Source organism: Chlorocebus sabaeus, chromosome 19, assembly GCF_047675955.1.
Source record: "Chlorocebus sabaeus isolate Y175 chromosome 19, mChlSab1.0.hap1, whole genome shotgun sequence".
Lineage (NCBI taxonomy): Eukaryota > Metazoa > Chordata > Mammalia > Primates > Cercopithecidae > Chlorocebus > Chlorocebus sabaeus.
Genome location: NC_132922.1, coordinates 30,026,714 through 30,039,332, shown reverse-complemented (window position 1 = coordinate 30,039,332; position 12,619 = coordinate 30,026,714). Strand labels below are relative to the sequence as shown.

At 47.3% G+C, this 12,619-nt stretch overlaps 1 protein-coding gene across 1 annotated transcript in view; it reads left to right on the top strand.

The window, feature by feature from the left end:
- PI4KA (phosphatidylinositol 4-kinase alpha) overlaps positions 1-12,619 on the top strand; it is a 143,049-nt gene that overhangs the window by 82,836 nt on the left and 47,594 nt on the right. The window contains exons 20-23 of the mRNA XM_007974934.3: positions 4,797-4,905; positions 5,253-5,389; positions 5,539-5,672; positions 9,460-9,542. Of these exons, the coding sequence (XP_007973125.3) occupies positions 4,797-4,905; positions 5,253-5,389; positions 5,539-5,672; positions 9,460-9,542 (463 nt within the window). The remainder of the gene's footprint in view (positions 1-4,796; positions 4,906-5,252; positions 5,390-5,538; positions 5,673-9,459; positions 9,543-12,619) is intronic.

Genomic DNA, 12,619 nt, shown 5'->3' with positions numbered 1-12,619 from the left:
CTTTCAAAAAAGTTGAAAAAAGAGTGTAGTAGAACAATTCCTATATACCCTTACCCAGATTTACCAGGTTTAAAATTTTGGAACCTTTGCCCTGTCGTGTGTGTGTGTGTGTGTGTGTGTGTTTGTACACATGACCAGCTTGGGCAATATAGCAAAACCCATCTCTCTCTCTTTTTTTTTTTTGAGACAGAGTTTTTGCTCTGTTGCCCAGGCTGGAGTACAGTGGCTCAATCTCAGCTTGCTGCAACCTCTGCCTCCTGGGTTCAAGTGATTCTCCTGCCTCAGCCTCCCGAGTAGCTGGGCTTACAGGCGCCTGCCACCATGCCTGGCTAATTTTTGTATTTTTAGTAGAGACAGGGTTTTACCATGTTGCCTAGGCTGGTCTTAAACTCCTGACCTCAGATGATCTGCCTGCCTTGGCCTCCCAAAGTGCTAGGATTACAGGCATGAGCCACTGCGCCCAGCTAGCAAAACCCATCTCAAAAAAAAAAAAAAAAACCTTAACTGGGCTATGATGCTACACACCTGTAGTCCCAACTGCTCAGGAGTCTGAGGCAGAAGGATCACTTGAGCATGTACAGTGAGCTATGATTGTACCCCTGTACTCCAGCCTGGTCGACAGAGTGAGACCCTGTCTCTAAAAAAATACATATACGTACACAGAGAAATCGGAATAATTGAATACTAAATATCCATACACCCACAACCTAGGTAGAATAGTTAATATTTTACCATGTCCACTTAATTCCATGTGTTGGGGGCTATTTTCCTGGAGTGTTTGAAGGTGAGAAGACATCACTCACTTCTGCCCTGGGCACTAGCACCAGTGTTTCTTCTATGGAAGGGTCTCTGCCCTGTGCTGTGCTACCTCACTCCTGGGAGGATCACAGGCCTCACATATATCACATGTCTAGTCCAACTCAGATTACTCCATGACTTCAAACATGTATTTTATGGCTTTTTTATTTTTATCTGGTCAGGGTTTCATGCATTGCATTTGGCTGTTATATCTCTTTAGAATCGTTTATCTATTTCAGTCTTTCCACTTCTCCCCTGACCGGCCGACCTTCCTTCCTTCCTTCCTTCCTTCCTTGCTTCCTTCCTTCCTTCCTTCCTTCCTTCCTTCCTTCCTTCCTTCCTTCCTTCCTTCCTTCCTTCCTTCCCTTCCTTCCTTCCTTCCTTCCTTCCTTCCTTCCTTCCTTCCTTCCTTCCTTCCTTCCTTCCGTCCTTCCTTCCTTCCTTTCTGTCCTTCTTTCTTCCTTTCCTTTCCTTTCCTGTCCTGTCCTGTCCTGTCCTGTCCTGTCCTGTCCTGTCCTGTCCTGTGCTGTCCTTTCGTCTCACTCTGTCGCCCAGACTGCAGTGCAGTGGCGCTGTCTTGGCTCACTGCAACCTCAGCCTCCTGGTTTCAAGCTGTTCTCCTGCTTCAGCCTCCCGAGTACCTGGGACCACAGGCGCGTGCCACCACACCCGGCTAATTTTTTGTATTTTTAGTAGAGATGGATTTTACCATGTTAGCCAGGCTGATCTCGATCTCCTGACCTCGTGATCTGCCTGTCTCAGCCTCCCAAAGTGCTGGGATTACAGGTGTGAGCCACCACTCCTGGCCTGACCTTGATACTCTTTAGGAGCGAGCAGGTCTCCTTTCTGGAGACTAGAGCAGTCTCAGCCAAGACAGTGGCCAGCAGGCCCGGAGAAGTCAGAGAGCAGGGAGAACCTACAGGGCCACTTTTAAGCCAGAGTCCTCAGGAGGGAGCCAAGAAGTTCACAGGGTCAGGAGTAGGATCCCAAATCAAAGATAGAGTCCACTTCCTCTTTTCTGTATCAAAACCACTTTGAGCTTCCCAGCCACGTGGAGCTGCTGTTCTCATTGAGAGGGAAGCATTCTAGAAGGTTGAGCCTTTCCATAACCACCAAAATCTAGTTCTCTTTAGAAGGTGCCAGAACCTCTTAGCCACATAGGCCTTGAATTCTGCAGTCTGGAAACCCCTTCATATCTCCACCATCGCTTATCCAGGGAGGCCGATCACTTCTGAGCCAGTCAGTCCCACAGTTGTGTATTCTTACTCTCATTGTCCTTGGCCGCTAGCTGAACTGGAAGCCCCTTGTCAGCTGTCCTTTTGTGGCCACATCGTGTGCAGCTCTAGATTTCCTGCCCTCTGTCGCGTCCGTCTACTGCTACTCTCCACACAGCCGTCTCCAAAGCTCCCCACCTCCTCAGCACCTATCCAGAGCCTACCCTGCACCCCCAGGTCTTGGCCCACTCTTCCCAAGGACACAGTGCCCTGGTGGCTCTCAAGCAGAGGTGTGGAACCTTCTTCCACACAGGTTGCCAAGCCCTTGACCGGCACCTGCACCCTCCCTTTGATTGTAAAAGGAACAAGTTCATGAAAGAGCTCCAGGAAATAACAGACATTAAAGAAGAAGAGTGAAATCCCTAGCAACCCAGAAATAATCTTAATATGTGGCTACTTTTTCCCATCTTTGTTCTATGCATATATGTTTAGATTTTTAAAAATCTGTATCATATCATTTATACATTTTGCTTTTTTTTCACTTGACATATTGTGATTTCTACATGTGTCACCAAATAGTCTTCAAAAATACGATTCTTGGCTGAGCACAGTGGCTCCTGCCTGTAATCCCAATGCTTGGGGAGGCCAATGCGGGAGGATCTTTTGAACCTAGGAGTTTAATACCAGCCTGGGCAACATAGAGCCTTTCTCTACAAAAAAATGTAAAAAATCAGTAAAGTGTCTGTTTGCATGAAAAAAGAAATAATGATAATTAAGCCGGGCATTGGCCGCTACCCCATCTGGGAATTGAGTAAGTAGCACCTGTACCTGGCCGCTACACTGTCTGGGAAGTGAGGCGCACCTTTGCCCAGCTGCTGTGCAACCCTCCAAGTGTGAATTGGCAGCCTTGTGTGTGATCTTTCTCCCCTCCCCAAGTTTGCATTTTCAACATTAAAGTTTACTTTTAAATTAAAAGTTTAGAATTGGAAAAATAATAATAATAATAATTAGGCCGGGCGTGGTGGCTCACACCTGTAATCCCAGGACTTCAGGAGGTCGAGATGGGCAGATCACTTGAGGTCAGGAGTTTGAGACCAGCCTGGCCAACATGGTGAAACCCCGTCTCTACTAAAAATACAAAACTTAGCTGAGCATAGTGGTGCACACCCATAGTCCCAACTACTCGGGAGGCTGAGGCAGGAGAATTGCTTTAACCTGGGAGGCAAAGGTTGCAGTGAGCCAAGATCGTGCCATTACACTCCAGCCTGGGCAACAAGGGCGAAACTCCATCTCAAAAACACCAAAAGGTTTAACTTGTGCATGATGCCCAGCTGGACAGGCTGATCCTTACAGACCCCCCAGTGGACGTTGAGCTCCCATCAGTGATGCTGAGTCTGTGGTAAGCGGGGGCTTTGCTACCCCCAAACACTTACAAGCACCCAGTATGGGTCAGGCACTGGGCCAGGGACAGAGAGGTGCGGGAGATGAAGACATCATCTCTTGAGGCAAGGAGGGCACAATGGGATGGGCTGTGACACATCACACATAGCAGGCAGGACTGTAAACTGTCACAACACTTCTTTGAAAACAATCTGGTAATATGCATCAGAAATTCTCAATATCGCCACACATATTTCACCCAACATCCTATCCCTGAGAAATCTATCCAAAAAATTTTAAAAAGCTTTAAAAAGCTGATTTAGGAACAAAAATGTTGTAACAGCAAAATAAATAGAAACACACTAAATGTCCACCTGAAAGGGGCATTTAAATAAGTAACAGTATATTAACAGTATAATAAATTGGCCAGGCGCGGTGGCTCATGCCTATAATCCCAGCACTTTGGGAGGCTGAGGTGGGCGGATCATGAAGTCAGGAGATTGAGACCATCCTGGCTAACATGGTGAAACCTCGTCTCTACTACAAAAATACAAAAAAATTAGCCAGGCGTGGTGGCGGGTGCCTATAGTCCCAGCTACCCAGAGGCTGAGGCAGGAGAATGGCTTGAACTCGGGAGGTGGAGTTTGCAGTGAGCCAAGATGGCGCCACTGCACTCCAGCCTGGGATTACAGGCGTGAGCCACCGTGCCTGGCCAAGTTTAACCATTTATACTACTGATGAGTCTCTCCCTGCTTCCCACCAGCATCTGGAGCAGAAACAGGGACAACAGCCCCTCACCTGCACCTGAGCAACTCTGCTTTACCTGTTACACACATGGGGATTCTGCCCGAGATTACTGTTTGGAAAATTTGTGCTGCCTGGCCCGTGAGAGTTCTTGTGCTCTCCTCCCTGCCTCCCCAGCAGCATCCCTTCCTCCCAGCTCTGGCTCGCATCCGTTGTTTGCCTTTCCTATGCATTTGTTGCCCTCCACAGTGCCAGGCTTAGGACCTAATGCTCCTGTGGCTGAACAGGCTGCCTTCTCTTCTCTCCTGGCTAAGCTTTCCTCGAATGTTAGCTCTGAGACCCATGACACCTTCTCTGGGAACTCTGCCCCACTGTAACTGTTGCTCACCTGCCTCCAAACTAGACAGGAAGTCCTTCAAGTGCAGGAACAGGGCTTTTTCCTCCCTGGCACAGCACCTGGTGCACACTAGGGACTCAGTACCTGAATGGATGGACAATGCTTATTGGCAAAATTATCACTGCTCAGTGTGCCTCTTCCTACCCAGTCTGAGTCTCTGAGAATGCTCTTGGAGAATGAATCTGTGGTTACTTTTACACCTACAGGGCTTAGGGTTTCCTGAGCAAATAACCTCCTTTCTCCCTCTCTTCTTGGCACATCAGCTCACCCGACGACTGCCGCCCATCAAAGAAGCTAAGCCTCGGTTACAGAAGCTCTTCCGGGACTTCTGGCTATATTCTGTTCTGATGGGATTCGCTGTGGAGGGCTCAGGTAGGGGGATAATCTCTCTCCCGGGGAAGATGGAGTGCAGAATGAAGATAAAGGTGAGGTCAGAGCCCATGTAATTATGAATGTGAGCATGTTTAAATGAGTCCACATGCAGCTGCTTCTTCCTGCAAGTATTAGCAAGTGTTACTGTCCCCAAATGTAGTTTAGGGTGCTGAGAATGCCGCACACCTTAGGAAAAGTCTGTCCAAGTTAAGTAATAGACTCATTTCTGTGCCTAGTTTTTGGGATAATTGTCTCAAAGGACCCATGACTATAGAAATTGTCAGTCGACCTCACTGCTGTGCTTTCTGACCAAGGTGATTTCCTCATTTGTGTTCACTTTATTGCAGGACTCTGGCCGGAAGAGTGGTACGAAGGGGTCTGCGAAATAGCCACCAAGTCCCCCCTGCTCACCTTTCCCAGCAAGGAGCCACTGCGGTCCGTCCTCCAGTATAACTCAGCCATGAAGAACGACACGGTCACCCCTGTAAGGATTCACATCTCATTTTTACCATGCCCTCTGGGCCAGTTAGGGCAGATCCTTTCATTGCCATTATTAACACATGTTGCCAGCCACTGGGACCTGTTTGTCCTGGGAGGTGCTCCCTGAGCCCTTGGATGTTTCTCTCCCTCCAGGCTGAGCTGAGTGAGCTCCGCAGCACCATCATCAACCTGCTGGACCCCCCTCCCGAAGTGTCCGCACTCATCAACAAGCTGGACTTCGCCATGTCCACCTACCTCCTCTCTGTGTACCGGCTGGAGTACATGAGGTACACGTGCCTTCACCACCATGCACATCCACATTTGAGCAGGGTTTTCATTTTTGTGCCCTCGTAAGCATGACACTTTTTTCAACTCCTCCCAAGACATGCAAAGTTTCTGAAAAACCAAGCAAAAACACCTTCTACTTTTCTCGTATGCCCCTCATTCATGACCACCAAGTACCACATCTGGTAACACCTCCCAGTATCTAAGCTCCGCATCATCCCCTCTCTAATAGGAAACAGGCTTCTGGGCAGTCGCAGTCAGTGTTGTGAACTCAGCTCACGGGCTGAGCGAGGCCCTTCTGAGGACCCAGCCACACTGAGTGCGTGTCTAGGGCACTCACTGAGCTGCCCAGGACCACGGTTGAGTACAAACAGCAAATGCAACATGAGGTGGGGCCGGCTCCAAAACAATCCTGCATGTGGCCCGATGCTCAGGACACACCGGTGGCCACAGCAGTCCTAACAGCAGTAGTAACTCTTTGGAGCTACAGCTGTTATCATGTTGACCTCAGAAGTAAACGTGGATTGAGTGCCTGTGCTGTACCAGGTACTGTGCTGCATTACCCACGTTTACCACTCCCGACATGCCTGTGAGGTAGGCGGTGTTATACAGACCCACTGTGCTGAGGCCTCAGGCACTCTGGGATAGCAACTGAGTACATTGTCTACAAAATGATGATTCCTGTCATCAAGAAAAGGTCAAATTACACTTAGCTTAAGTCATGGGAGAGTGCAGATAAGTCATAGAATAATTCCTTTCACAAATGATTTGAAAAAGAAAGTGTCCTAAAAGAAAGGCTATTTGGAAAACACTATTATTTAGCCTTTCTTTGTTGCCACCAACCCTCTGGTAAAATAGTCCTTGAAAGCTCAATACATAAAAGGAAGGCAGAGTGCTTTGGTTGCATCGGAATGCACCCCCACCCTCCTGCTCAGTCTCCTCCGCCCTGCCCTCAGCAGCCCAGGGCTCCACACAGAGCCAAATATGGAAACCCATTCTCCCCAAGTCCCACAGAGCCAAGGGAATTTTGACTTTGTTCTTTTTTCATTATAAGTGTCTTTTATTTTGGCCGGACATGGTGGCTCACACCTGTAACCCCAGCACTTTTGGGAGGCCAAGGCGAGTGGATCACCTGAGGTCAGTTTCAAGACCAGCCTGGCCAACATGGTAAAACCCCGTCTCTACTAAAGATACAAAAATTAGCCAGACGTGGTGGCGGACGCCTGTAATCCCAGCCACTCACTTGCCTCACTTGCCTCAAGGGAGGCAAGAGAATCACTTGAACCCGGGAGGCAGAGGTTGCAGTGAGCCAGGATCATGCCACTGCGCTCAAGCCTGGGCAACAGAGCGAAACTCCATTTCAAAAGAAAAAAGTGTCCTTTATTTTCAGTTATAAAAGTAATATAAGAACATTGCACATGCAGCCAGGCGCCGTGGCTCACGCCTGTAATCCCAGCCCTGTGGGAGGCGGAGGCGGGCGGATCACAAGGTCAGGAGATCAAGACCATCCTGGCTAACACGGTGAAACCCCGTCTCTACTAAAAATACAAAAATTAGCCAGACATGGTGGCAGGCGCCTGTAATCCCAGCTACTTGGGAGGCTGAGGCATGAGAATGGCATGAACCCGGGAGGTGAGGTAGAGCTTACAGTGAGCCAAGATCGCACCACAGCCCTCCAGCCTGGGCGACAGACCGAGACTCCATCTCAAAAATAAAGAACATTACACAAAAATGGCTGAGTGCGGCCGGTCGCAGTGACTCACACCTGTAATCTCAGCACTTTGGGAGGCCAAGGCAGGCAGATCATGAGGTCAGGAGTTCGAGACCGGTCTGACCAACATGGTGAAACCCCGTCTCTACTAAAAATATAAAAATTAGCTGGGCGTGGTGGCACATGCCTGTAATCTCAGCTACTCAGGAGGCTGAAGCAGGAGAATTGCTTAACCCAGGAGGCAGAGGTTGCAGTGAGCCGAGATGGCGCCACTGCACTGCAGCCTGGGCGACAGAGTAAGACTGTATCTCAAAAAAACAAATGGCTAGGCAGTGGCTCATGCCTATAATCCCAGCACTTTGGGAGGTGGGAGGATCACTTGAGCCTGGAAGTTTTGAGCTTGTGCAACAGAGCAGGAACTTGTCTCTACCCCCGCCCCCCAAAAAAAACAAAAACAAAAAAAAAACCTAACCAGTTGTGGTGGAACATGCCTGTAGTCCCAGCTACTTAGGAGGCTGAGGCAAGAGGGTTGCTTAAGCCTAGGATGTTGAGGCTGCAGTGAGCTATGATCAAACCACTGCACTCCAGCCTAGGCAAAAGACACTGTCTCAGAAAAACAGAACGTTTATACAAAATCTTGCAAAATAAGTAGAGAGAGAAAAAAACCACTGACCTCGCCATCATCCCCTATAGCCTGTCAGTATAGCTGCTTGTAGTCTTTTTTCTGAACAATATATTTTCAAAGAAAAAACAGCCAAAACAAAACAAGCCAGACCCAAACAGAGCAAAAACATGGCTTTCATCCCAGCATGCATGGCTAGAAGAGGTATCTCCAGACCCTCTCAACCTCATGTGGTTTGAAGGCAAAGCTACCTCTGCCTTTTCCACAAGTTTGCCCCTGAGTAGTTTTCTCAGGTTCTCAGGACAGGCTCTTAACTGGCAGAGGAAGACTGTAAGAGGCAGCCCATAGCAGCTCCTGTGAGCCCACCTTCCACCTCGGGCTGCCTACCAGGCCCTTGAGGGCACTCTATTAGCATAGAGAGGCAACCTCAAAGCCTTTATTCAGGAACCTGGCCCAGGTTCCCAGCCACTGGGTATTGAGAGAACTTTAAAACCACGAAGTGGAGAATTTGGGAAATCAAGTTAAAGGTGTGTGCACGTGCACACTCGAATGCGTGTGCTGAAAGCCACCTGGCCTGCCCTCCTGAGGCTTAACTCTTGACAGGCTGGTGCAGAGGCCAAAAGACGTGGCCTGCCAAGCCGCTGCTGCCTTAGTGGAGCCCCTGAAACTCTGAACAGCCCTTCACAGCACCCATGGGACAAGTGCATGCGCTTTTTCCTTTTTCTCCTTTTCCCCCTGAGGTTAAAGATATTTTTTACCATAAAAGAAAAATGTACAGGGTGCGTAAAACAAAAAAGAAAAGAGGAAACACTGGAATAGTACAGAAGATGCTAAAGATGAAAAAAGACAGGTGTCACCTTTGTAGATGTGAATACCTCGTTTCTACTATCCTACTGTTAATGGCCTCTTAATTTCCCTCTAGAAATTTTCTGTGCATAGGCAAACATGCGTAGCTTACACATAGACATGCACAGACAGGCCTTTAGGAAACCTGTCAGTGGGATCATACTGGACATGTGTTCCCTGCAGCTTGCTTTTTTCTGTTAATATATGTCTCGGACATTTTTTTGTAACAGCACATGTAGAGAGCTGCCTCTCCTATGGTGGCTGCATGGTGTGTCATCGAATGGGTGTACTTTGGCTTATCTGCCCAGTCTTCTGTTGATGGACATTCAGAGTCTTTCCATTTTGGGTAATGCCATCAGTGCTATTAGGGGAATCCTTATGCATGTAACCCTTAAGATATATCCTAATGGTGGGGCTGCTGGAGTGAAAAATATGGGAATGTATAATAGACGGTGCACGTCACCCTCCAGAAAGTCCACGTCAGTGTACGCCCTTATGAATGGCAAAAGGCTAATGTTCTTCACAGCCTTACCACTTATGGGCGGTGTCAAATCTGTGATAGGGAGGGCCTGGCTTTTTCAAAATTTATCTAAAGCTGTTTTCTTCTTAGGGTACTGCGTTCAACAGATCCTGATCGCTTCCAGGTAATGTTCTGCTACTTTGAGGATAAAGCTATTCAGAAAGACAAATCTGGTAAGCTCATTATTGTGGTGCTTTCATGATGAATTGAGCTTTAATAGGATAAAAAGGAGTACTACTTCCTCTTTTCTGTCTACATGTAGAAAATGTTTTATGAAGTTACATGCTACATTAGAAAGATCAGTATAAAACATATAACCTTCAAATGTACACCTTAATGGTTCTGCCGCTGGTGCAAGGGCCTCGAAAAGAAGGATGGTCATTCTAGCCCACTGTGTATGCTCAGGTGTGCTCCAGCACTCATCTAGAGGGACCAGGGCTTCTCGGATGGTCACTGATGGACCTGCAGCATCTTGCTGTTGCCAGAGAGCAGTCATGGTTTTTTAACGTCAGGAGCAGGGAACACAGTAGCTCGTGCTTGTAGTCCCAAGTTACTCGGGAGGGTGAGTGGGAGGATCGCTTGAGCCCAGGAGTTCAAGGTTAGAGTGAGCTATGATCATGCCACTGCATTCCAGATGCAACGTGTCGTCAGACCCTGAGTGCACAGAGGGCCTCAGCTGTTAACAGCCCTAGCCCAGAAAACCAACTCCTAGGAAGACAGAGAAATGGTGGAAACTGTAGGAAGGCATAAAAATGTTACAATTACCAAAACCCCATGAAGACAAAGCTAAAAGAATAAAAAGGAGAGATGGAAACTGGGAAGAGTACAAGGAGACTGTCTGGATTGATGGAAGTGTCCTCTAGATTGTTTAAGTAGTGGTCACATGAGTGTATACAGTTGTTAAGTCATGGAATTGAACACATAAGAGCTGTGGATTTTATTATATGCAAATTATACCTCAAATTTTTAAAATTACAAAAGGCTAATATTAAGTAGTTTTATAAGAATGTATTTAGACAATAAAAAGATATTAAAATAGAGACAACAAAGGAAAAAGTTAAATACTGCATAGAAGCACTTTTTGGCCAGTTCTAGTGTAAGGGCACTAAGAAGTCTGATTTATAAGGTGTTTAAAATCAAAAATTTAAAAGATGCTGAAATATTAGACCTGAGTTTTAATTAAATGCTTAGAATAATTTGATTATTTTTGTAATCATGGTGAAATCATGTTTAAGTGTGCAAGAGAATTGGGGAGAATCCACAAATTTTGATTAACTGTATGAATAAATTCTTTGAGGCATGCTTATTGATAAATTCTTGAGATTGACAAATTTAGTATTAATGAAAGTGCAACTAACAGTGTGTAGTCCTTTCCGCACCGGAAGCCGTTGATAGGTTGGTGAATCTATCAACTTGTTCTTGCCTATGGAGAAATTATTTCTGATAACTACTTGTACCATTTTTTCTTTTGTTGAAAAATCAGGCTGGGCACAGTGGCTCATGGCTGTAATCCCAGCCCTTTGGGAGGCCGAGATGGGTGGATCACCTGAGGTCAGGAGTTCGAGACCAGCCTGGCCAACATGATGAAACCCCGTCTCTACTAAAAATAAAAAAATTGGCCGGGCGTGGTGGCTCACACCTGTAATCCCAGCACTTCGGGAGGCCGAGGCGGGTGGATCACAAGGTCAGGAGATCCAGATCGTCCTGGCTAACATGGTGAAACCCCCTCTCTACTAAAAATACAAAAAATTAGCCGGGCGTAGTGGCGGGCACCCTGTAGTCCCAGCTACTCAGGAGGCTGAGGTAGGAGAATGGCGTGAACCTGGGAGGCAGAGCTTGCATTGAGCCAAGAACGTACCACTGCACTCCAGCCTGGGCGACAAAGCGAGACTCTGTCTCAGAAAAAAAAAAAGAAAGCAGCCTCTCACTACCCTTGAGCATCTGTCCAGGTCACACTGACAATTTTTCAGATTGCTGAGGTCCCGCTTACCTTCATAAAAAGTATCTATGAAAGGCCTCTTTATGTCTCAGGCTCCATGCTGGGCATGAGGTGCAAAGCTGATAGCACCTGCCTTATCTCTCTGCCTGGAGGCAGAGGGCAGACCTGGCATGTAGTCATGCAAATTAAAAAACACTGGATAGAGAAAACAGCATGATGGAGTGTAAATTGGCATTTTATTACAGTTCTTCATCTGCACTGTGATGATCACTGTGTTCTGTTGCTTTTTCTTTTCTTTCTTTTTTTTTTTTGAGACAGTGTCTTGCTCCGTCTCCCAGCCTAGAGTGCAGTGGCACAATCTCAGCTCACTGCAACCTCTACCTCCCAGGCTCAAGTGATTCTTGTGCCCTAGCCTCCCAAGTAGCTGGAATTACAGGTGTGCACCACCACACCCAGCTAATTTTTGTGTTTTTACTAGAGACGGGGTTTCACCATGTTGGCCAGGCTGGTCTCGAACTGCTGGCCTCAAGTGATCCACCCACCTCAGCCTCCCAAAGTGCTGGGATTACAGGCATGAGCTACTGTGCCTGGCCCATTCTGTTGCCTTTTACAGCCTACTTGGCACCTCTGTAACAGTGAGCATATCCGGTGCTCAGATCTTGGTTTCTAATTAGAATTCTCCAATAAAAGGAACCAGGGCTCCATGGAGAAATGGTTGATTCTAGGGAGCCTGTACAGGATGAGCCTGGGGCACCCTGTTGCACCAGAAAGTAAGGATACACCAATAAAGAAGAAAAGAGAAGACATGGGGCCTGTCCAAATGACACAGGAGCCAGCCTGAAAGAACTCCCAGTGGCCAAAGCTGGAATGATTTGAACAGAATAAATAGTATTGGATTATAACCCAACAAATAAAAATCCACGGTTCTGTAATGATTAGACTATCGAATAAATTAAAAATGGGGAAAAAGGCTGAACCTTCCCTACAGAATTCCAATTACTATTAACAAAAATAGAAGGGGCTGGGCACAGTGGCTCATGCCTGTAATCCTAGCATTTTGGGAAGCCAAGGCAGGAGGAGCGCTTGAGCCCAGGAGTTCAAGACCAGCCTAGGCAACAAAGTGATACCCTGTGCCTAAAAAATACATTTTTGTTTTGTTTTGTTTTGAGATGGAGTCTCGCTCTGTCACCCAGGCTAGAGTGCAGTGGCACAATCTCGGCTCACTGCAACCTCTGCCTCTCAGGGTCAGGCGCTTCTCCTGCCTCAGCCTCCCAAGTAGCTGGGATTACAGTGGTGCGCTACCATGCCTGG